At 44.5% G+C, this 26,374-nt stretch overlaps 1 protein-coding gene across 1 annotated transcript; it reads left to right on the forward strand.

Moving 5' to 3' along the window:
- Window positions 1-25,375, forward strand: LOC121526655 (glutamyl aminopeptidase). Its single transcript, XM_041813324.1, has 20 exons — window positions 1-852; window positions 5,573-5,714; window positions 7,691-7,825; window positions 7,933-8,053; window positions 8,687-8,841; window positions 12,022-12,135; window positions 12,216-12,350; window positions 12,451-12,516; window positions 12,614-12,679; window positions 13,513-13,673; window positions 14,846-14,928; window positions 15,016-15,152; window positions 15,248-15,303; window positions 15,478-15,628; window positions 15,939-16,012; window positions 16,137-16,241; window positions 17,241-17,414; window positions 17,503-17,643; window positions 21,864-21,945; window positions 24,362-25,375. The coding sequence occupies exons 1-20, from the start codon at window positions 164-166 to the stop codon at window positions 24,515-24,517; spliced, it is 2,943 nt and encodes a 980-aa protein (XP_041669258.1). The 5' UTR covers window positions 1-163; the 3' UTR covers window positions 24,518-25,375.
- Window positions 25,376-26,374: the final 999 nt, after the last annotated feature.

A 26,374-nucleotide genomic window follows, 5' to 3' on the forward strand; every position in this document is an offset into this window, starting at 1 on the left:
TCCTCCTCTTTACTCTCTCCACCCCTCCACAGCCCAGAGGAGTGTTTCATCAGCTCACACCACTAATCTCAAAACTGTTGGAGCCAAATCCTGCAGCCTGACTCCCGTCAGCTGAGCAGTGAAGTTAGAGTCTTTGGAGTGTTTTTCAGGGTTTGGAGTCACCATGGTCATGGAGAGCATGGACCTGGAGAAGCAAGAGAAGCGCTACTGCATCCGCACCAAGCATGTAGCCATCATCTGTGTCTTGATTGTGGTCTGCTCTTTGGCAGTGGGCCTCGGGGTGGGTCTGTCCGGATCAGACGCCCCCCCTGCTCCAACCCCCTCCTCACCAGAGCCCACAGCAAAGCCCACAGCAGAGCCCACAGCAAAGCCCACGGCAGAGCCCACGGCAGAGCCCACACAGCCCCCTGCTCCTGACAGAGGCCCCTGCACGCCATCCTCTGACTCCAGCGGCGACTGGAGAAACTTCCGCCTGCCTGAGTACGTGAAGCCGGTCCACTATGACCTCCACCTGGAGCCCAACTTTGATGATGATACCTACACCGGCACCGTGGACGTCCACGTGGAGGTCACAAAGGCCACTCGCCACCTGTGGCTCCACATCAGGCAGACGTTTGTCAGCGCCCTGCCCCAGCTGAAGAGGCTGTCCAGCCAGGGGGAGCAGAAGGAGTTGGGGGTGAAGAAGTGCTTTGAATACAAACAGCATGAGTATGTGGTGGTGGAGGCCGCTGAGGACCTGCCCGTCACCGCACCAGGAGAGGTGTACGTGCTCAGCTTGAACTTCTACGGCTGGCTCAACGGCTCTGTGGTGGGTTTCTACAGGGTCATCTACACTGAGAACGGAGTTCAGAAGTAAGTTCTCTGATATGTTTCTGATAGAAACAAAGCACACATTTAAGTTTCAGCAAGAAAGAAAAGAAAGTAGGACAGCTCTGCACTGATGGAGCCGTGAATTAGTGCTGGAGCTGTGTATTAGTGCTGCAGCCATGAATTAGTGATGTAACCGTGTATAAGTGATGCAGCTGTGTATAGGTGAAACATCTGTGTAATACTGATGCAGCTGTGTATTAGTGATGCAGCCGTGAATTAGTGATGAAACCATGTATAAGTGATGCAGCCGTGAATTAGTGATGTAACCGTGTATAAGTGATGCAGCTGTGAATTAGTGATGAAACCATGTATAAGTGATGCAGCCGTGAATTAGTGATGTAACCATGTATAAGTGATGCAGCTGTGAATTAGTGATGAAACCATGTATAAGTGATGCAGCCGTGAATTAGTGATGAAACCATGTATAAGTGATGTAACCGTGTATAAGTGATGCAGCTGTGAATTAGTGATGAAACCATGTATAAGTGATGCAGCCGTGAATTAGTGATGTAACCGTGTATAAGTGATGCAGCCGTGAATTAGTGCTGGAGCTGTGTATTAGTGCTGCAGCCATATGGTAGTGATGCAGCCATGTGATAGTGATGAAACCATGTATAAGTGATGCAGCTGTGTATAGGTGAAACACCTGTGTAATACTGATGCAGCCGCGTAATAGTGATACAGTCATGAAGTAGTGGTGCAGCTGTGTATTAGTGCCGAACTGACTGTGTCAAGAACACTTTCATCATACATTTCACCATTTTATTGCAAAATGGAGCTACAGTTCTACCTGGTGTAGAAGGATCTGCTCAAAGGATTATCCCGGGGCTAGTCAAACATGCTTTGACTTCGCTATATAACGATATTGCATATTGACTACAATGAAATTAGTTTAAAATCAATGAATCCATAGTCACATGAATCTGAATATGAGGGTTCAACATGCTTCATGATATGAAGGAGGAGGCTGGGGTGGAGGAGGTGAAGCTTTGCCAGCAGCAGCAGCGTGGTTCTTCAGCATTAATGCATGCAGGGAGATGTAGGCCATATTTAGATACACCACTGTGCTGAGAGGAAGAGCTGTGATTGGCTGTGGGAGCTAGGAGGTGATAATAGGGATCACCTGGCTGTCAGCTGATCCCAGCTGGGCGTATGACTACTGTGTCCTGCATGAACTGACACTAGGCCTCCTTTATTATAAACAATCCCCTATATCTCATAAAAAAAAACAGTTATACTGTAAAAAAAAAAGATTTTTTTTCTCAGCCCTACCTCAAAGTGTAGTTCATAGTAAGATGCTCATATATCACCCAGCCCTACCTCATAGCCCTTGTCTTTGTTAAAATGCCTGTTTTTCTCTACAGAGATCAGCATCTCTGCCTTGCTGCAGCTCAGTGTGTTTCTCTCCTCATCCAGGCGAGAGCAGCAGCCTTTTCTCCAGCACCACGTCTGTTTGACATTCCCAGTAAAACAACAGCCTTTGTACCAGAGATGTAATAAGGTGGTGATGCTGAGAAGTGGATCAGACTCTGCTTGAATCTCGTGTCAGCAGTGGCCTTTGTTGTTCTGACACCATGATCAGAGGCTGCTTCCTTGCATTAAAGTTTCAAGGCTCTTACTGAGGCAATCATATCAACAGCTGATGAATCTGAAGCTCCGATTTCTCTTGCCAGCTCTTAAAATGAAGAGAGAAGTGTGATAAAGTAAGTCTCTGCAGTTAAAGCTGTGAGGAGGCATACGAGGTATCCCTATTAAATAGTCTGACTGTGTTTATAAGGATAAAACCACATGGTTCACATTCACACCCAGTGTTATAGATTAACTGCTGTAAGTTTCCCATAAGTGACGTCTTCAGCTCTCTGCTAGCTGCTGATTGAAGTGCACTTGTTTTTGAATGGAGGATGTCCAAGATGGCGAATGCTCTGGACGCCCATGAACATCAAAAACCTCTTAAAACATTCAACAAATGGAACAGATCGTTCAGAACCATCGATAACTCAAGATAAGAATGGTAGCAGAAATGGTCTCCATTGAAAACGACATGGTTCGGCAAATTTTGCATTAAATTGGAACGTGACAAAAATGTGTCCCAGAGTTGACCCAAAACTCCTGATCAGAGGGAGAATGCAGGTATATTTGTGGAGATATTTAGAGACAAACTGAAGGAAACCCTCATGATTCCATTCATCACCAAGGAGGATAAAAGCCTGGCAAACAAGGTCCAGATTCAAGGCCGTGTCGTTTCTTTGACATGGGGGGCATTATTTTGGAGTAGTGGGTTCCAGAAGGGTCAACAGTGAATCAACACAACTAAAGCAGGCCCTAGAAAAACACTGAGAAAAAAACGCTGAGAAAATGTCAGAGGAAAGAGAGCACAGTTGAGGAGACATGGTTCCATTCTTTATCAGACAGCGTGCCAGCTTTAACGGGGCTCTCGGTGAAGTCAAAGTGATGATCACCCTCCTTGTTCACCTGATCCAGCACTGTGGGACTTTGGACTTTTCCCTAATCTGAGCTCTAAGGAGAACGTTCAGAGAAGTTCTGAGAAGAAGGACAGATGTTCTGAGACAGGAGAAGACCGACTGTTGGATCAGGGGAAGACCATGATGGACCATGTTTTTACCGACCTTCATGGGTCTGCATGGACCCCAGAGAGCTTTACATTTCCCGCCGTATCAGCAGCCTAGTTGAACATTTCTGGGCTTTCAGAACTATGACTCACTATAAAAAACTAAATGGAGCTGAAGTTGCTGATCAGAGGAATTCCTGTTAGATATTTTATTATTCTAGCTAACAGCAGGTTTCTCACTGATCTCTTATGTAACAGTTATGGTGGTTTAAATAACTCCCAGTCTGCAGATGGAAATGTCAACTCAGCATAAATCCCTCTGGCTACTGTTTAAACATCAGTTTATTACATAAATAATACACTTCCTTGTAAACGTATTCATAAATCATTGTAAAGGCTTTTTAAGGTGGCTGCTTTATTTCCCATTGAAGTCCAAGGTAAAGGTTGTTGACCTTGGATGTAGTTAAACACAGTGATACTCAACGTGTGGCTCTTTTATGTCTTAATCTGAAATATTATTCCCCCAGAAAACCATAAAGAGAAACTTTGACCTCTAAATTATCCACATAAGTCACATTCATCAGTTTGTTTCCCACCCTTATACAGCTTTAAATGTCAACTTTTACATTTGTCTGTATAATTCCATTGCCCTTTTTTGCAATTTTTTTGCCACTTTTCACCTCTTAGATTGTGGCTCTTGCAGAGGTATTTTCAACGCTTTGGCTCTTTGGTAGAGCAGGGTTGAGTAATGCTGGTTTAATAAAGCAGTCAGATCTATATCTCAGCTGCCAGTGCTGTGCAGACTATTAAATCCTAATCTGTATTAGCTAAGACTCCAGGTAGAAACACAGAGAGGAGACAGAACTGAAACCAGAATAGTTCTGGGGACAGGAGATGTAGATTTTAGCTCCACTGCTTCAAAGCAAAATATCTAAACAGATTCAGAAGAATATGCACTCTTAAAGTGTTAACTATCCTGAATTTATCAGACCCTGGGATAAGATACGACACAGTACGACAGGATCTGATAAGATAAGATAGACTTTAATGTCCCAACAGGGAAATTTATCCTGGACCAGAGTCCCACAGTTACTAAATTATTAAATTCATATCCAGAGGTCAAACAGAGCACATAACATTACATCCTGTAGCAGCAGCATGTCCATCTAACATTCTTCTACACCTACAGAAAAGCAAACCTCCTGCAGCAGTGGCGTACTAATGCACACCTTACCTCACCTGTTGTCCAGAAGTCTGATGGACATGAACACAGATGACTGTAAGGTTCAGTCTGGTCTGAGGGACCCAGAATCTTCCTCCTGAGGGTCAGAGCTGAAACTCAGAGTGGAGACTGTGGGTGCAGGATTTTCACCACAGGTATCTGTGATTTTAACTGAACAGATGAATGACCATACCAGGCTGTCATTCCATATCTGATGATGCTTTCAAGGACCACAGAATAAAACAACAACATTAGCTTCTGCTGAGCTCCAAAGACTCTAAATCTGTGTAAAAATACATTCACTGTTGCAGTCTTGAGCACAGGCTCTCATGGGTCCTCCTGCTGTCAGTATGAACCCCCAGCAGACCTGTGTGATGGGTTCACGGTGGTTGACCACAGGCTGGAGATGGCCCACACTCCTGGGATCAAACACCTCCTCAGTTTTTAACGTTCAGTAAAAGGTCATTATTGCCACAACACTGAACAAACCTCTAGTTTCAGGTCTCTGAGTTTGACAGCCCAGCTTTAAGGAATTCCCAATAATCAAAGACTGCTCAGATGTTGTAACAGGTGATGAAGAGGCTTCTTTGATTGGCTGTAAATACAGCGGGTCTGGATCTTGGTGGATCTGGGGTGGACCTGCTCTGGGAGTGGGCCGTCCTGATTGGACAGGGGTCGAGGGAAGTGCTAGGGCGACACGGCCCTTGAAACAGAGATTTTCCCAAACTGATGTGAAATCAGAGGATTTCACTGCTGTTCAATAAGAAGACTCAAAGTCCAGTAGTAAGGGTTCAGGTCAGGGATGGGCCTGGGCCTATGGTGCTGAATATGAGAGGGGGTCTTCATGAGGAACTCAGTAATAAACAAGCTAGGTGGCTCTGCATGAACCTGTCCTTTTTATTTATCTCCAGAAAGATCGCTGCCACTGATCATGAGCCCACAGACGCTCGTAAGTCCTTCCCCTGCTTCGACGAACCCAACAAGAAGTCCACCTACAAAGTGTCCATCACCCATGACAGGACTTATAAAGCTCTGTCCAACATGCCCCAAGAGGTAAGACTCAATCTGGGTTTGTTCTCAGAACGCTACGCAGCCCAGCGGCGCCATGATGACACAGTGTGATCCAGAACAACACAACCAGACTCAGAGCGATGTGAGACTACTTTACAGAACACACCATACAACACAGAAACGTGTTTTTTATAGGATGCACTGTAAATAAAATACAGTAAAGAATCAGAAAAATCCATCCTCTCCACCTTTCAGAAAATGTGTGCAGAAACACGCCGCTCTCAGATTTTCCCCTCATGATGTCATGTGGGGAGTTAGCCCCCCCAGGTTCAGTTGGCCCTCCCCACTTGGAAGAAACTCCGCCCTCCTCTCCTGATCCTCCTCTCAGGTGCCAGCCGAGAGGAGGATCAGGAGAGTCGCTTCCCTTTCCTGAGAGGGGCGTGGTCAGGGGCGGAGTCAGACAGCTCATTAACATTTAAAGCCACAGACACAGAAACAGCTGGTTCTAGGCAGGGCTGAAACAGAGGAGTTTTAGACACGCAGACGTCAACAGCAGGCATGTTTTAGTGAGACTGTATAAACTTGATTTAAAGGGTTAAATATGAGACACAATAAAATGAAATATAAAGCAATACAACAAAATGTGATACAATCCATTTCAATTAAACATGATGGATTCCAGACCGTATGACACCGAGGAACAATATAACACATTACCATCAGTACATTAGGATGTAATTTTATATGAAACAATAAGGAACAACATGATACATTAGGATACAGTTTAACATGGATATGTGGTTCTCTATCATACAAGACAATGCTTCTTTACTACTCAACAACTCTCCCAGTCTCTCAGTTTAAAGGGATTTCTTTCTAACATTATTCCACAACAAATCTCTCTCTACAGCGTTTCACTTTTTTCCACTTTAGTTTCTATGTGACGTGGCGGTTTTAGGACATTGCTGGTGACAGCCACAGCCGTCTGACCCGACGACTCCAAATACAAAACAGTACGGTCAGAGCTGTTTCTAGCTGTATGCTGACTATGCAAATGCACAGGGCCTCACAAGCCACTAGGGGGCCCCAAAGCTGGATGCTCAGCCTCATCTGAAGAGAATTAAGATTAGCTGTCTTCATCCCTTATACGCTCAAAAACACATGTAGGATATCAGAGTAAAACCAGCTGCAGTGATAAGTGGTACGTTCACGGACCATCTATGGATTAGGATCGTAGACTGGCAGACTAGGGGCCCCCAAACAGCTAGAAACGGCCCTGAGTATGATTCCATGTATTATTACACAAAATTATATGAAACAATATGACATGACACACACTGTTGTTTCCTTGTTGGACATCCTCGCTGCTCACATTCAGCTTTCTCCACAGCGAGCTGAATCTGAATATCCAATCAGGAAGCCACTAAAGAAATACACAGCACCAAACTGAAGAGCTGAGGACCAGTACCTGATGTGGACTCAAACACCCAGACGCTCTAATCTCAGCTCTGCTCTCAGCAAAACCTCAGAGTGTGACAGAGTGAGCTGATGGATGGTGATTTAGTGAGAGGTGGTAGTTGAGCAGAGAAAAACAGCTGTTACACAAAGAAGACAATAACATGAGAGCTAATCCTGACAGAAAGGTAGATTAAACCAAAACTACCCTCAGCTGTGTCTGTGAGGTGTTCAGGATCAGGATCAGGATCAGGAATGGTCGATAGTCAGGGCTGCTCTGGTGTGACAGAGGAGATCCTTTATTCTGGTTCATTATGAAGCCCTTGCACTGCAAAACTAAAGCAAGTGTGTTTGTCTTGTTTTCATTAGAAAGATCATAAAGCTACTCCCACCCAGATTTCACTGATTAAGCCAAAGGAGCATCTTACTTTCCAGAGTTTCCCTCATGGTGGAAATAAAACCGAAGAGAAAGCCAGGCTTGGAGTGTACACTTGAATACTCTGTTTCTGAGGCAGGAGGGTCCACCCGGCTCCACACTGACCCGTCTTCCTCTTCCTCTGCAGGGATCCTCGGAGGAACTGCCTGGTAATAAACTCAAAACCTCCTTTGAGAAGTCCGTTCCCATGAGCACCTATTTGGTGTGTTTCGCCGTGCACCAGTTTGAATACGAGGAAAGAATTTCTGCCAAAGGAATTCCTGTGAGTTTAAATGTTACACGCTGCTAGTATCATCATGTACAATCATGAAAATCTCATTTTAGTTTCATGCATGCTCCCTTTTGTGTGTTCTGTTTTTCCTGAAACAGTTAAGAATCTACGCTCAGCCGTCTCAGTTAAAAACTGCAGAATACGCGGCCAACACAACCAAGATCATCTTTGACTACTTTGAGGAATACTTCAACATGCCATACTCCATCTCTAAACTGGGTACGTACAGATCTGTAGACTGAGGAGAGCTGAGAAGACTCCACTTTGGCAGGAAACTACATTTTTATTTTTATGCAAATTCCTTCAAACATCCTGAAGTTTAAGAAGGAAACCTTTCTGCAGATGACACCAACTAGATTAGGATGATAGTTTCAGCTGTTCCACCGCACACACAGCATCTGTAGGCAAAAGTATAAAATATATACACACACCACATGGACAAAAGTATTCAGCCATCTGACCATTACACCAGCAGGGACTGTGAGGACAGTGTATTCAAACATCTGTACTTTAATGTGGAGTTGCCCCCCTTTTTGCAGCTGCAGCAGGCTCCGCCTCCAAGAATCTAAGTTTCTGGTGAAATGTAGAGCAGTGGTGCTCAACTGGTGGGTCGGGACCCAAAAGTGGGATGCTTAGCTGGACTTCTTGTATCCTGAGCTAAGAAGCTAATACTGATTAACATCATTTATTCCATCGCCACTAAAGCAGGAATACATGGTTTTCGTCTGCGTGTGGGCGGGGCCTAAATCTGCTGAACTAAACCTGTCATGCCTCGTCCTGTGCTGTCTGTTGGAAGGTGCTCTATCATTAAACCTGGATGCTGACCTCTCTTGATCCTTGGTTCTGATTCAGATAAGATCGCCATCCCTGATTTCGGTACCGGTGCCATGGAGAACTGGGGTCTGATCACGTACAGAGAGACCAACCTGCTGTACGACGAGAACGAGTCGTCCTCCTACAACAAGCAGCGAGTGGCGAGCGTGATCGCCCACGAGCTGGTTCACCAGGTACCATCACACCCAATCGCATCACAGCTTTACACTAAGATAGCCGATCATTGTCACCGATGGGGGGGGGGGGTCATTGAGACCTTAAGAAGGCCCCTCATTGGCCCCAGTTATCTCCTAACTCTCTACACCGCTTTCCACATTATTAAGCAAATGAAATTTTTCTCTTATTTTCCAAAATACTTATGAAAATGACAGTCAGAGTATTTTTCAAGTCATCAGCCGTTAGAGCATAACTCTAATGTTTTTGAACAAACTTCATAATGACAACTGTTATTTTTTAAAAGGGTTAACCCTAACCCTGACCTTTAACCCTACTGAGAACCTTTGGAGCATCCTCAAGCTAAAGATCTATGAGGGTGGGAGGCAGTTCACATCAGAACAGCAGCTCTGGGAGGATATTCTGACATCCTGCAAAGAAATTCAAGCAGAAACTCTCCAAAAACTCAAAAGTTCAATGGATGAAGAATAGTGAAGGTGATATCAGAGAAGGGCTCCTATGTTAACATGAACTTGGCCTGTTCAGATGTTTCTGATTGAAATAGCTTTGATTTCAGTGAATATGACCTCCTAATGCTGCAGATTCAACACATGAACATTTTCACTTCTTTACAACCAGAAAAACCTCTGAAACTCTGTCCTGCTTAATAATGTGGAACAGTGCATTTTGAGGTTTTTATTTTTTTTTAAATAACGGTTATCATTATGAAGTTTGTTCGAAAACATTTGAATTATACTCTAACGGCTGATGACTTGAAGAATACTCTGACTGTCATTTGCATTAATATTTAGGAAAATAAGAGAAAAACGTCATTTACATAATAATGTGGAAAGCGGTGTAGTAACAGCCTTACCTTTATCTCTACATCAGATGTGACTGACGAGGAGAACTCAGAGTTCAGAGGCGTAAAGGTTTATACCTGTTCCAGCTATTGTTGAGCCTTTTATGACACATAATCCGGGAACACTTCTGTCCATGATATCAGCGCTTTCCCTGTGATGGGAGATAAGGAGAGGCAGTCAATAAAGTTTTATGAAGTATTAACAATGAGCAAACGGTCCTTAGAAGCTTTTATGACACACGAGCAGACAGCTGAGACGTCACAGAGCTGACAACATTAGTGAAGGGTTAGATACTGTGTTCCAGAGATGGGGACCAAAGAAAGGGTTCCCAGCTTTTTCTGTGAAGGTCTCCACATCTAAGAGAGGCTGAGCCCCCAGGACCCTCACTGACTCACTTAAGTCTCACACAGATGTGACTTCAGACTTAGAGAGGCTTCTCAAAGACTCAGAGCCAGATCCTGAGACGAGGTTTGGGACTCTTTCCTACTGTTTTGTATTTCTGTTGTGTAAACCCTACACGCTTCATGTGCCTAAGTAAGGAAAGAGTTAAATAAAACACTTCTGAGGCACCACAATGACTCCAAGATTCATGTCTGTGCATCTGCTCCTCATCCTCACTGTTCTGATTGTCACACACACACAGGCCACATGCTTCTTAAGGATCCAAACTGATTTATGGCATGAACACAATAAAAGAGTTCAATATAACAGCCAGCTTTCAGGTTAAAATCATGCTTTGGCCCAGATAACAGAGCATGCACAGGTCTGATCCAAGCTTTGAGCCTTGTCTGGCACCCACAGATCCAAAAATATGCTAATGAAGGCTCCTAGCTTCCAATGAAAGAAGTGCTCTTCTTTACAGATGGGTAGAGACCTGACAGACATGAGACGAGGCTAAATCTGTCTGTTTTTCACCCCCCAGAAGCATCAGCTGATACTGATATTGGGAGTCAACACCAGCAGTAACCCATAAATCAGCTCATTACATTTTTACATGATTTTTTAAAATTAATAAATAAACTCAAAACTTCTTCTGGTCCCTTGAATATAGTTCAAACGCGTTACTAGGAAATAAAGTGAAGGACGAACATTTGACTATTTTCAAATACAGCTTATCCCGTTGGGGGTCGCGGGGGGTGGAGCCTATCCCAGCTGTCATTGGGCGAGGGGCAGGGTACACCCTGGAATGGTCACCAGCCAATCATGAGGCTGACACACAGAGACAGACAACCAGGCACGCCCACACCCACAGCCAGGTAGGTGGGTGGAGAAACGTGATTTTAAATGCTCCTCTCTGATGTCCTCCAAGCGTGTGTTCACATTTTCTTTCCTTTATTTTTCTGGACCGTGAAGTCATTATAGATCAAACTGGTGTTACTGGTGTTACTGGTGTTACTGGTCTGGTCTTATCTATCAGCTTGTGGCTACCTGAGTGAGTTTAATATTACTGAGATATTTTTATGTTGAAAGTTTACAGCTAGCTAATGTTAAGAGTGTTAATGTTCAGAGGCACGTCATGACTTAGACGAGCGGTTTGACCTGAAGCAGGAGCCTCCTGGAGAGGTGCTGTTAAACTTAGCATTAACTGTTGTCTTCAGCCAGAGTGCTGCTCTGCTGTAAATATGGAGCATGTGACATGAGAGGAAGGCCTCTGCACTCTGGGTCCATTTTTACATCCAAATTTCCCACTCATTAAGAATGAAATCTGTCTCATGTTGTTCTAATCATGTTTGCACGCTGATGCACAAATTTCCATCCATCATATTTTTGTTTTTGGAGCAGGTTTGATTTATTGCATCAGTCCAGGTCATTTAAATGGGTGACTGATGATTCAAACGGCGCCTGCTGCTTCCTCCTCGCTTTCTCACCACCTGACCCCTCCCCTCTCTCTCTATCAACCCAAAACGTGACTTTAAACACCAAAGTTTGCTCGTTTATCATGTGGATATCAACCATGGAAATATAACAGAGAGATGAGTGACTGATGATTCAGATCAGCACCTGTTGCTTACCTGCTTCCCAACCCTCCTCATCTCTCCGTCTCTTGCACCAAATCCTGACTTTCACCGCTGTAGTGTACGTGGGTATCAGACATGGAAATATGACAGATAAAGATACAGGTCTGTAGCTGACTCACAGGTCAGAACAGAAATAAGAAGTAGTTCTCCATCTCCAGCTTGTCTCAGCGCTATGACGCATGATCGTGTGTTGAATGAAGCTGTCAGGATGAAACCTCATTTTGATCTCAGTACCTCTCCGGATGAGCTCCTTCCTGCAGATGCAGCATGTGGAGACTCTTCTCTCTGGTCAGACTTAACCAGATGTGTGTTTTTCCAGTGGTTTGGGAACATTGTGACCATGGATTGGTGGGACGACCTCTGGCTCAACGAAGGCTTCGCCAGTTTCTTTGAATACGTCGGCGTGGAGGAAGCTGAACCCACCTGGGGAATGGTAAGCTCTCCTCTAAAGAAACAAAACATCTGCCAAATCACAGTGAGAGTAAAAACGTGTCTCCTCCTGGGATCATACAGCGAGACATCATGATCATCAGTGACGTACTCCCCGTCATGGTGGACGACGCCCTCCTCTCCTCTCACCCAATCATTGTGAACGTCTCGACCCCGGCAGAGATCACCTCCGTGTTTGATGCCATCTCATACAGCAAGGTACTTCTAGTCCTCACACAGGAAGGATTTAAAATGGTTCTAGAGCAGAACTATCATGGGAAAAATGCTGTTTGAAGTAAAATGATGCGTCTTTATCCAGGGGGCGTCCATCCTCAGGATGCTGGAGGACTGGATGGGAAAGGAAACATTCAGAGACGGCTGTAGAGTGAGTCAAAGACAGATTCATGGTGGAAATACAACAGCAGACGGCCGTGGTTCAGATTTATTATCATCAATACTAAAACTATTTTGTCTCTTCACAGAAATATTTGCAGGACAACCAATTCAAGAACGCCAAAACTGCCGACTTCTGGGCCTCTCTGGCAGAAGTATGTATTCACCTTTTTTAGCTTTCTACTCAAGTTTTAGAAACTTTAAAGACCCTGTAAGAGAAATCCAACATTTATGTCCTAACACTCTAGAAATGTTGGAATAAACGTGAAAACTCTGAGATCTACATGGACTGAACTCTGGATTTAGACTGTTGGAAAGTTTTTCACCTCTGTCCTGGCTGGGTTTAATGTGGGCGGAGCCAAAATGTGGGCTCATGATGTCACCAGCCCACTAACACTCCAATCTAAAACCACAGAGCAGTTCATCTCAGTCCAGTCTGTTAGCTGATGTCTCTGCCTTTATTAAAGTTAACAGTTAAAAGCTGTTTTAATGTTCACTGTGAGGTAAATTTACCAAATCTGTCAGCCACAGTGGTCTATGGATCACTGACAGCACCAGAACAGAGACTGGAGACAGGAAACAGAGTTTTTCTCTTCTTCAAGAAACAGGATGATAGCATGAGAGCTATCATATTTCTCCTGAGTGGGCGTGGCTTCAGCTCATTCAACAGACACGCCCACACCATCCTGGAGCAGATTTTACTGCCTCATTTTTCATGATTTTAAAGATGAATTTTATAAATTCAGAGATGTTTTATCTGACTGGAATTTGACTGAGGGGTTCATAACACAGTGAGCTGTCATACAACAAACCTGAATACTGATTTATTTTCTCTTTACAGGGTCTTTAAAGTAAAATCAAACATGAGAGTAGGGAGCAAAAATCAGGAAAATCTAAACAACATGTGCTGTTTTTATGGGAGGAAACACCATGACCAGAAAACACTAACCAGAGTGTTTATATCTGATTGGTGGGTCTCTCTGAACAGGTCAGCGGGTTGCCGGTTGCCGCGGTGATGGACACATGGACCAAACAGATGGGATATCCTGTTCTGGACCTCACAGTCTCAGACACAGAGGCCAAGGTGACTCAGAGGAGATTCCTCCTGGATCCTAAAGCTGATGCCACCCAGCCTCCCTCACCCTTTGAGTGAGTGAAACAAAGAAGATACCCACCCACTGTATAATCACGTTATTATGTAGTACCATTACCCATCAAAACATACAAAAAGGCCCAAGGCCATCCAACAATAATATTTATTCTATAAAATATAATTTTATCTCAGTCTCAGAGGTCCCCTAAACATGTCTGTGAGGTCTGTTTCTGTAAAAACACTCCAGTATTGATGTCTGCATGTCTATAAACCTCCTCTGTGTCAGCCCTGCTCAGAACCAGCTGTTTCTGTGCCTGTGGCTTTAAATGTTAATGAGCTGTCTGATTCCGCCCCTGACTCCGCCCCTGACCATGCCCCTCTCAGGAAATGGATGTGGGTTAATGTGGCTTTCCTGATCCTCAGATCAGGAGAGGAAGGCGGAACTTTATTTTGATTGGAGAGGGCCAACTGAACCTGGGGGCGGGGCTAACTCCTAACATGACATCATGAGGGGAAAATCTGAGAACAGCTATTTTGCATATGTGACCTTTAAAATCAGTCAAACGCGTCTGAATCCAGGCTGGGTCTGATCCAGATGTTTGGGAGACAGAGCTAAAACCATGAACCTCATTATTTCCTGTTAGCCAAACCCTCCTCCTGAACCAGCACCCTGAAAAAGACGGAGTCGTTTCTCTCCTTGTGGCGTGATTTTGTTGAGTCCTGATGTCCAGCTGATCAGGTCTGAGCTCTTTACTCTGAGGTCTTCCTTATTCCAAAGGCCTGACGTGGGTTTCCTCATCAGTCTCGCTGCGTTCATGACTAAAGAACCTTTCAGACATGAGAATCCCATCTCAGCTGAATCAGGGCTTTCAGACCGCCTGGAGAATCTGGAGAATAGAGGGCTCATTTTTTTTTTTCACACGCTACATGAGGCTTTCTGGAGAAATAAACAGATTATAAATAGTCATTTTACCTTGTCATAGCAAATATGAGTGTCCACATTGGTAGAAAGTGTTAGTGGTGTGTTTCCTGATCACCCTGATGAAGGACAAACTTAAACGTCTAATACAGCTGTCTGATTCCCTATGGAGCTGATGTAAACTTAATCCAGACTTTAGGGAGCGATATGAACCACAGCTTCAGGAGTTAAAGAAGATATTTCCTCTAGAAAAGGAATCATAAACACGGTGGTTGTTTGATTAAAACCACACATCTGTCTTTGTTTCAGGTATAAATGGACTCTTCCAATGAAGTGGTACTCAGTAAAAACGGATAAAAATATGCTGGAGATGTTTGACAAGAACGCCACAGGTACATTTAAAACAGACTAATACCACCATGTTCCTCATCCAGGAGCCTCCATGTGCCTCACACTGAACCTGTGTCTGTTATTTTCAGAGCAGGTCATCAGGAACTATTCTTCATCACTGGATGGGCTGCTGAAGGTGAACAACGACCATATTGGATTCTACAGGGTCAACCACGAGGCCAGCATGTGGAACACCATCAGTCAGCAGCTTGTGGACAACCACACGGTACCACTGAGCGTTCTTCAGCAGCTTTAGAGCTCTGATAGGAGGGAGATCATGACTGGAGTGCTCTACTAAGGTTTCCTCTGTGTCTCTAACAGGAATTAGATGCAGCCGATCGAACAAGCTACGTTGATGATGTTTTTGCTCTGGCCAGGTAAAGCTCCTCCCCCAAACAGAAAAAAAGGATTTCCTGATTCACAGATGCACACGTTTGTCATGTTCTAAACTTTTAAATGAATCCAGAAAGATGCTGACTAATCGATAAACATGTCTGCTGGCTGCAGCGTATAAAGTCACATAAACATGTTAACCCTTTCTCACCTATGAGGGCGAACATCATAGACTACGGCAACGCCTTCAACCTCACCATGTACCTGGACCAAGAGAAGGACTACATCGTGTGGGACCGAGTGGCCTCCTCCATCGCCTATGTGAGGGACATGCTCTCAGGGAAGGATGACCTCTACCCAAAGTTTCAGGTGAGGCGTCCGCTGACTCATCGAGTTTTTATCCGTCGCCTTAAAGCCTAGTTCATCTTTGTGTTTACCAGCTCAGGAAAGCTTTGGGTAAGTTTAAACATTTCAAAAGTTCAGATCCAGATCCAGAGCCTCATTCAGGCTATAATAAAAGTCTAAAACAATCAAAAGAGAGAACTAGACTTGGTTAAGGTTTCTGAAGATGCTCCATCTCAGGAACTCAATCCACAATCATGCAGTCGTACACAGAGAGCATCCTTCTCTAAGAAATGAGCTGTGGCGGTCCGCTTTCACATCCTCACTCTCTCCTCAGAAACTGTTCCGGGGTCATGTTCAAGCCATCGCCGCAGAGCTGGGCTGGGAGGATGAAGGCACACAGATTGAACGGTACGGCCCGCTGTATTCAGAGTTGTTGCTCTCTCTGTAATCTCTGCCTACTAACCACGGTGTGATGATGATGAAGATGATGATGATGATGATGATGATGATGATGATGATGATGTGTCCACAGGTTACTGAGGGAGGAAGTGCTCAGCATCGCCTGTCAGATGGGAGATGAGAACGCTCTGGATGAAGCCTCTCGCATCTTTGACCAGTGGATTGCTGGAACCATCCCGTAATACTCCGACTCTATAAATAATTCACATCCACACGGTGACGCCACTCACTGCCTTTCTGACTGCTTAAAATCACCCAAACACCAAAATAATAATGATAATGAGCTGCTGAATGAACCTGGCTTCACACAGGATCGTTCTATGTTTTAGTGACTATGGCACTCGTGATTCAGGAGACTAAAGTCTCCAAGTAAAATTCCTTTTCCCAAATCTACACCGCTTCCCTCAAATTTTAAAGAAATTAAACTGAGTATTCTATGAAAGTAACCTATATTTTCTTCAAATGTTCCCTGAAATTTCAGTAAAATTCTAGATAGTTTAAAAGGACAGCCCCTACCCCAAAATTCCAAATTGAATTCCAGAAAAATCCAAATACATTTCCAAACTTTACATAAAAATGGCAATAAATCAATCAATAAAGAAGACCCTGCAGACATCCAGACAATTTCCACAAATCCTGTGAAAACAAACAAACAAAAAAAATCCCCCTAAAATTTCAAAGAAATTTCCCTAAATACTTTACTGGGAACTCCATGAAAATGTTGGAAAATTCCCCAAACATTCAAACAAATTCCCTGCAGTTTCCACGAAAATTTCAAAGAACACCCACATCCCCAAATTCCTAACTGAATTCCCAAAAACTAAAATAATATTTACAAATTTTACATTAAAATGCCTAAAAATTTCCAAACAAAAACTGCAAACATGCAACCAAATTTCCCCAAATCCCATGAAAAGGGTAGAACATTTCAAAGTAAATTTCTCCCAAACCATAGAATGAGACTACAAAATATACAAAGAAATTCCCAATAATTTCCATGAAAATTCCTGAAAATGTCAAAGCAAATTCTCCCAGCATTCCCTGCAAATAACCTAACCTTCCCTGGACATTCCCAACAGTTATCTGAAGAGTTCTCTCTGCAGAAATCATTTCTCTAATGCAGGAAGCTTTGTTAGCTTTGCTGAGCTGACGCGGTCTTTCCGTCTCGACCTTACAGTAATGTAGCAGTGAACCTTCGACTGCTGGTCTACCGCTACGGCATGAAGAGATCAGGAACTGAGGAAAAGTGGAAGACCATGTTTCAGAAGTACAAAGACACGACTCTGGCCCAGGAGAAGGACAAGCTGCTGTATGGACTGGCCTCAGTGGAGGACGTGGATCTGCTCTACCAGTAAGACTAAAATCTTCCCGGTCCTTTCTGACATGATTTCAGCAGATAATCGTGTATCAGGAGAAGATGATGACGTTCTGTCCCACAGGCTGCTGGAGGCGGGAAAAGACGAGTCAGTGGTGAGAAGTCAGGATCTGTTCACTCTGGTTCGATATGTGTCGGCAAACCCTCTGGGTGAGAGCATGGCCTGGGACTGGACCACGCTCAACTGGGACTACCTGGTCAACAGGTGAGTTATTGTGGGACAGAGAGAACTGGAAGCATCTGTACGACCACAGGAAGCCTCCTGTTCTCATGTTTATGTTACAGGTGTGTGAACATTTATCCCTGTGGTAGACCTGAATACTGGTAGACCTGGAATAACAGGTGACCTGAAACCTACTGGTAGACAAAGCCACTGGTAGACCTGAATCATTGTGATTAATCACAGGATTTAGAAAGCTGATACAGGTAGACCTGAATACTGGTAGACCTGAACAGTGGTAGACCTGAATACTGGTAGACCTGAACACAGGTAGACCTGAACAGTGGTAGACCTGAACACTGGTAGACCTGAACACAGGTAGACCTGAATACTGGTAGACCTGAACAGTGGTAGACCTGAATACTGGTAGACCTGAACACAGGTAGACCTGAATACTGGTAGACCTGAATACTGGTAGACCTGAACACTGGTAGACCTGAATACTGGTAGACCTGAACACTGGTAGACCTGAATACCGGTAGACCTGAACACTGATAGACCTGAACACTGGTAGACCTGAATACCCATAGACCTGAACACTAGTAGACCTGAATACCGGTAGACCTGAACACTGGTAGACCTGAACACAGGTAGACCTGAATACTGGTAGACCTGAACACAGGTAGACCTGAACACTGATAGACCTGAACACAGGTAGACCTGAACACTGATAGACCTGAACACTGGTAGACCTGAACACTGGTAGACCTGAACACTGGTAGACCTGGATACCGGTAGACCTGAATACTGGTAGACCTGAACACTGGTAGACCTGAATACCGGTAGACCTGAACACTGGTAGACCTGAACACTGGTAGACCTGAACACTGGTAGACCTGGATACCGGTAGACCTGAACACTGGTAGACCTGAACACTGGTAGACCTGAACACTGGTAGACCTGGATACCGGTAGACCTGAACACTGGTAGACCTGAACACTGGTAGACCTGAACACTGGTAGACCTGAACACTGGTAGACCTGGATACCGGTAGACCTGAATACCGGTAGACCTGAACACTGGTAGACCTGAACACTGGTAGACCTGTCATGTCGGCATACAACGAAATTCAAGAACAAATGAGAAACAACGTCTCTGACATCCAGCAGTGTGAAAAAGGTTACAGAGCTGTTTCTGAGGTGTTGGGCCTACACCGACCATCGTGAGAGCCGTTATCCACAAATGGAGAAAACTTGGGACAGTGATACCTCCCAGGAGTGGCCGGCCTACCACTAATTACTTCAATAGCACATCAACGACTCATCCAGGAGGTCCCAGAAGAACCCAGAACCACATCCAAAGACCTGCAGGCCTCACTGACTCAGTTAAGGTCAGAGTTCATGACTCAACCATCAGAGAGACTCTGGGCAACAACGGCATCATGGGAGATTTCCAAGGCCAAAACCACTGCTGACAAAAAAGAACACAAAGGCTCGCCTCACATTTGACTAAAAACATCCTGATGATCCCCAAGACTTCTGGGAAATATTCTGAGGACTGACCAGACAGAAGAGGAACTTCCTGGTAGGTGTGTGTCCCGTTACATCAGGAGTAAAAATAACACAGCATTTGATAAAAAGAACTTCATGGCAACAGTCAGACATGGTGGTGGCAGTGTGATGGTCTGGACCAGGACCTGGACCTGGACCACTTGCTGTGATTGATGGAACCATGAATTCTGCTGTCTACCAGAAAATCCTGAAGGCCAACGTCCAGCCATCAGTTCATGACCTCAAGATCAGGCTCTCTTGGGTCATGCAGCAGGACAACGACCAGAAACACACCAGCGAGTCCACCTCTGAATGGCTTCAAACAAAATAATGGTTTTAGAGTGGTCTGGTCAAAGTGTGGACTTAAATCTGATGGAGACGCTGACCTTAAACTGGCCGTTCAATGTGGCTGAATTAACAAAACTCTGCAGAGAAGAATGGGACAACATTCCTCCACAGTGATGAGAAAGATTCATTGGCAGTTGTTGCCACCAACGGTGGAACAACCAGCAGTTAGGTTTAGGGGGAGATTTCTTTTTCACACCGGGCCAGGTAGGTGTGGACGGCTCTTTCCCTTAATAAATGAAATCCTCATCTAAACACTGCTTTTTGTATTTACTCATGTTATCTCTACCTTAAACACATCTAAAAATCAGAAATCAGGACAAACACTCCGACAGCTCTGTAGGTGATTGGATGGTCTGGCAGACGTTCACATTAATGGAGACATTTCCTCTTGTCCAGTTCTGGTGAACCTGTGTGAACTGTAGCCTCAGTTCTCTGACAGACAGGACACCATAGGCAGTAAAAAGTTATCTGAGTTGAGTGTTTATCGATAACGACCATCTTGTGACGTGCACAGATAGACTAGATTATCATGTGATAGAGTACTGGCTGATAAAGATCCAGGTTATTCAGCAGATAAAGAGATGCAACTCTACACATAAACTCACAGAAGGAAGTCCCCGTTGATAAGAACAGAGCTGAGCCTCCTCTATTCCTTATATTTACGTAACATTCCTAAGTACAGTGTGTAAAAACGACTGAAACGTCTGTGTAGATTTAAACAGACTTGTCCTATGTTCGATGTGTTTTTTAGTTGGGTTCTTACATTTCCTGTAACATTTCCATCTGTTTTAAACCAGAGAAAGTCCTTGTAGGGAGTCCTGGCGTGGTGAAATGACATTTTTAATCATGTTTATTATTGCCATTAAAATGTTAGGAGGAATGATCTGTTACTAAGAGCTGCTGTTCTGTTGCTGTACCTCACTCATGTTTTGTTCTCTAACTCAGGATGATCATGGTCATTCTCAGCTATTGGCTGTGCTTCCTGCCACCCAAGTGCACCCCTTAACTCCACCCCCAGCCCCCAAACACTTTAATATGTATGTTACATTAACAGACACAGGTTTGCTTCATGGATACATTTATGAAGGAGAAAAGCTGTTAAAAGTGGCCTTACTGGTTTGGACTGTAAGCAAACCCAGTAGAGTAAATCATAGTGCAGACTAGGGAGGCTACTTTTAACAGCTTTTTCCCTCATTAGATGAAACTCGACCATGAAACCCAAACAGTGGCACAATGTTGGGCAGATACAGGGATGGAGTTTTATCAAACAGACTCCTCAATTAAAAAAATATACCGACAGAGCTGGACAGAACAGAGTAGCACATCTCTACTTATCACGTTTGGTTATCGTTAGAGCCCTGCACTGGAGCCCTAGGCCCGAGGGGCCCGACAGCCCAAGGGCCTGGCTTCAGGCCAATGATCATATCATTACCTCGGACACAGGCTGGGCTCGGGCTCTTTTGTTTTAAACCTGCCAATTAGAGAAATGTGTCGTGTTTGTGTTTAACCAATTTAAATGGCAACACTTGAACGCAGCAGCCGCTCTGCCCCCTCCCTTCCCGCTCTACAGCCAGCAGTAGCAGCAGCGAGTGTGCTTTCAGCGCAGCTGGAAGAGTGATGGAAGAAAGGAGGACTGGACTTGCCCCTGAAACTGTGGATGCTATTCTTTTTCTGCGTGTTGCCAAGTAAACAGACTGTTCTTCTTGTGGTGTTTAAAGAACAGAGTTTGCCATGTTAAGCAGCTCACTGTTGTTGAATTGGACGTCGCCATGTTCAGAATTGATTAATAGTTCTACTACAGAATAGAATAGAAGTGTTTATTTGTTAATAGGCCTACAGTTGCTGCGATATGCAGGTCAGCTGTTGCTGTGCGCTGCTGCATCGCGCACGCAAAAAAAAAAAAACAAAAAACAAAGTCGGGCTTCATTCGGGTTCGGGCTTGATAATTCTGAAAACCTGCCGGGCTAGGGCTCCACCCCCTCGGACCCGGGCCGGAGCACCCCCTGGTGGCTGCATTTAGATACTCTGCATTTAAGAGACCAGAACATGTAGTTTTCCTGTCTTACAGCTAACTTCATTCTAGTGCTGCACAACTGATCTAACTGCAATCACAATTTGAAGCTGTGCAGTTATAGAATCTAAATAAAATTCTAATAAAAAGCTGCAATTATTTTTTCATTTAGGATTTAAGTTTACAACAGTGCCACTGTTTAACTTAGTAGAGGTAGTAATACCTTTATATTCCATAAAAGGAACAACTGTTATTCTTTAGCAAATATAAAGTTATTGTATTTTGAGAGCAGTACTACTTCATACTGTGTTTAGAAGTCTTCCACTGACCATCACACACTTTCTTCCTCCTCATAGGTACACCATCAATGACAGGAACCTCGGCCGTCTTCTGGGTCAAATCTCCACCCGGTACAACACAGACCTGCAGCTGTGGAAGGTAAGCACTGCACTCAAACCTGTAATGGGCCCAAAAATTCCAGTCCTACCATACCTGAGCCCATGCATGTTTGCTCCAAGCCCTGCCTGTCCCTTTAAAGCTGTGTTTCAGCCAGGCAGTCCAGTTTGATTAAGTACAGTTTGGCAAACCCCCCGAAAAGTTTGCGTCTCTGCAGACACCACCCTCACTTGGTGGGCAGTGCACAGTAAGCCAGCTGGTAAGGCTACGACACCATCTGGAGCACTTTCTCATGACTCCCTCTGCACCTTCAAAGCCATCCATGGGGTGGTATTACATCCTGACATCATTGATTAAAAATATTGTCCTGATAGTGTTCTTCCTATCTGTGGTGAGAGAGACGGGAGAGACTCTGCAGACAACAACTGTTGGCCGGGTTCTTCACCAGTCAGAGCTTTATGGGAGAGTGGCAAAGAGAAAGACACCGTTGAAGAAAACTCAGGTTCAATCTGGACTAGAGTTCACCAGAAGGACTGTGGGAGACTCCATGGTCAAGAGGAAGAAATGTCTTTGGTCTGATGAGACCAGAATGGAGCTTTGAGACCATCAGACAAGACGCCAAACACTGACATCATCACAAACACACCATCCCCACTGTGGAGCACGCTGGTGGCAGCAGCATGCTGTGGGGATGCTTCTCAGCAGCATCATGCTGTGGGGGTGTTTCTCAGCAGCATCATGCTGTGGGGATGCTTCTCAGCAGCATCATGCTGTGGGGATGCTTCTCAGCAGCATCATGCTGTGGGGATGCTTCTCAGCAGCATCATGCTGTGGGGGTGTTTCTCAGCAGCATCATGCTGTGGGGGTGTTTCTCAGCAGCTGGGCCTGCAAGGCTCATAAAGGTAGAGGGACTAAATATAGGAAAATCCTATTCAGTCTGACAGACTACAGCTTATACAGCAAAAGCTGCACAGAAATGGTTCAAAGACAACAGGGGGAGTATTCTGGAGTGGTAGAGTCAAAGCCCAGACCATAAACCTGAAGAGGATTTGTGGTTGGACTTGAAACAAAGGCTGTTCAAGCCCAATCCCTGGTCCATCCATCTTCATCCGCTTATCCAGAACCGGGTCATGGGGTGACAGGCTAAATAAGTCCACCAAGACATCCCTCTTCCCAGTGACACTTTCCAACTCCTGCTGGGGGATCCCGAGGCATTCTCAGACCAGACAGGATATGTAATCCCTCCAGTGCATTCTGGGTCTTCCTCGAGGTCTCCTCCCAGCTGGACATGCCCGAAATGCCTCCACAGGGAGGCGACCAGAAGTCATCCTGATCAGATGCCCGAACCCCCACAACTGGCTCCTTTGGATGCGAAGGAGCTGCGGTTCTCTCCGTCTGAACTCCTCACCCTGTCTCTAAGGATGAGCCCAGACACTCTCTGGAGGAAACTCATTTTGGCTGCTCGTGTCTGTGATCTCATTGTTTTGTTCATTACCCAGAGTTCATGACCAGAAGTGAGGGTTGGGAGGAAGGTCGCCCAGTAAATTGAAAGCTTCGCCTTCCAGCTCAGCTCCCTCTTCACCACAGCAGTCTGGCACAACGCCCGCGCCAATCCGCCTGTCAATCTCAGGCTCCCTTTTACCCTCACTCGCGAACAAGACCTCAAGATACTTGAACTCCTTCACTTGGGGCAAAGACACCCTCCCCACCCAGAGGGAGCAACCCACTGTTTTCCAGCAGAGGACCATGGTCCCAGAGTTGGAAGTGCTGACCCTCATCCCGACAGCTTCATACTCAGCTGTAGACGGTCCCACTGCCTGCTGGAGGCCGATCCCTGGTGTGTCAACTAAATACTGACCTAAGGGGCTGAGTATTTATGCAGTCACTCATTTTTACTGACATGTTCATTTTTAATTGACATTACTTTGTAGAAATCTGTCTTCACTGCAACATTAAAGGGGATTTGGGAGTTTCTTTGGTCAAAAAAGCCAGCCTGTATTGACCATAACTGATTTATGAAATCATTGAAAGGATATAACATCCAAGAGGCTGAAAACATTTATAGGCACTGTCTTCTAAATCTAAAAGCCCCCACACTTTCTATCAGTGCTGTATGTAGCTCCAAGTCATGGTTTTAAAGATCTCACCCTTTCCTCTTCAGGAGATTGATGGTAGTAAAATGATTTTGCCAGTTGTAGATAAATGTCTCCATGTAAATAAAGTCTAGCCGCTGCACTCAGAGGTCGTCTGAGTGTCGGACTGCCATGGAAAGACTCATGTTGGTCAAACAGCTCCTATGATGAGCTCTTCTGTTCGACGCCACTCTGACCACTCTCCTGCGCAGGAAGACAACAGTGGGCTTTTGCAGAAGTTTAGCTGGGAAGTGGTTGTTGGGTGGCTTGTTAAAATTGAGCCTCCTAAAAGTGGGATTATCTTATATCCTCCTCTACTCCTGCAGATGGAGCATTTCTTCAGCCTAACACCTGATGCAGGTGCTGGTGAGATGCCCCGGCAGCAGGCGCTGGAGACGGTGAGGAACAACATCGAATGGCTCAGGACGAACGAGAAGGAGATCAGAACATGGCTGGAGAACAACGTCCCCGAAACGGAGTGATCTGAACTCAAACATGGACTTCTAATCTCTCACCAAACACAGAGAGGGGCTGGTTTAGTCTGCTCGCCACGAGGGCCGCGGATTCAAACTAGCAGTGGAGAGAGAAAATCATCTCATTTGATCACAGTTCAGTCAATTTTACCGCCCATCAGCAGATTGTTTTAAACTTTTACAAGTAATTCTGGGCTTTTTCCTTTTTAATGTCCTAAAATGAAATGTTTATGTCGGCTTAGTGGTGAATGAAGCTAAGAGTAAGAGTACTGAGATGTTTTAAAGAATATTAAACCAATCTAGACTTCAGCCTGAAAATTGCTTCTTGGTTTGGATTTAGCAAAGCAGGATTTATATGATCAGAAAGATTATTTATCACGGCCCAAATATCTATCTTTATGTCTTATATCTATTTAATGTCAAATAATCGAAAGCCCCTGACGGTTTTTCATCCCCGTCTTTGTCTGTAAAACTTCTGTTAAAGTGAATTGTTGGATCTATTTTGGTAAAAACTAAAACGATAACTGAAGTCATAATAGTTTTAAAACATGTTGAGCTGACCTTAAATCTCAGGTTAAAGACAGAAACTACAGCTATTACCATGAGATCAGCCCTTTAACTGGGAGAGTTGGCCACGTTTACACAAAGCTGATCAGTAAAGTTGGTACAGCGTTTTTGAATGTTTACATTTTCAGGTTAAAAAAAGCACTGTTGTCATCTAAACCAAACGCAGGATGAGTTTCTGTGTAACCGTGGCGTGGCTCCACCATGGTCGGTCTGTCTCATGATGATGGTCCTTCCTGATTTACCTGCCTCTGGGTTTTTAATGGGAGGGAGTTTTGACTTGAAAATAAATTTTTGCTTTAATATTGGTGTCATAATCTTTATTTTTTGTTAGTGAAAGCCAAAAGGAGCTAACTTGATGCTAGTGCTAAATGAATACTCTCATCCATAACGTTCCCATGGTAATCTCTGTAGTGCACATTTAGGACAAGGAAAGTTTAGAAAGTTTTAAAGGTCAGTATCAGACGACTGAAGATAACCTAATGAAGCATTTTCCATAGTAAGGTCTGATCTGTAACAAAAGCACATCATGATGATGTATTTACCCAGCAGTGACTGTTAACATGAGCAACTGTGAGTATCTGATGAATCCTACAGCATAGCACACATTTAGACCAGTGATGGTGGTTAGCTACAGTAGCTACAGTAGCTACGGTAGCTACAGTACTGGTACTGGCTTAGAGCCCACCCCTTTTTTCTCATGGACAGTTCTGCAGACATGATCAGACAATTTCAGACATTTGTGTCTCTCCTGAATATTTCACACCTGCATTCTGAGTAAATCTGAGTTTATAAAGCCACCAGGAGGCCGCCATGTTTGGTCCTGGTACTGTGACGTGACTTGGCCGGAGCGCTCCTCGCCGTTCCTCTGCAGTAACCGCCGTTTCAGACTGGCGGCGTGTTCAGCTGCTTGAATCTGCTCCACGTTTTGCTACGACTCGCCCCATCACAGCTTCATAGCAGACAGGAGTTAGCTGCGTTTGTCTCCCTCTGTCATTCCTCCACGTTTGACCTCAGTAAACCTCCCTATCAGTGACTGGATTCAGGGTAGAGAGGAAGTGTGCTGGCAGCTTTTCAAAATAAAAGCATTATGCACAAACAAAAGGCGTTTCTCCAAAGAAAACTAAAGCTGGCTTTTACTTTGAAAAGCCCAAACCAGAAGTGTTTTATACTGTTTATCTTTACCTGAAACGTGGAAACAGAAAGCTTCATAAATAGAAGTTTGGAGAACAACTTTATTAACATTTCAGTTCTTCATCTGGTTCATCATAAACTGATTTCAAACATATTCTACCCACGCAG

The sequence above is a fragment of the Cheilinus undulatus genome, linkage group 18, assembly GCF_018320785.1.
Source record: "Cheilinus undulatus linkage group 18, ASM1832078v1, whole genome shotgun sequence".
NCBI classification, from domain to species: domain Eukaryota; kingdom Metazoa; phylum Chordata; class Actinopteri; order Labriformes; family Labridae; genus Cheilinus; species Cheilinus undulatus.

Bases quoted from the DNA above. Each gene is read 5' to 3' on its own strand.
- LOC121526655 (XM_041813324.1), top strand. From the start codon at position 164: ATGGTCATGGAGAGCATGGACCTGGAGAAGCAAGAGAAGCGCTACTGC. The intron at 8,054-8,686 runs GTACGTACAGAT...GTTCTGATTCAG, and splicing joins ATACTCCATCTCTAAACTGG to ATAAGATCGCCATCCCTGAT. The intron at 21,946-24,361 runs GTAAGCACTGCA...CTACTCCTGCAG, and splicing joins CAGACCTGCAGCTGTGGAAG to ATGGAGCATTTCTTCAGCCT.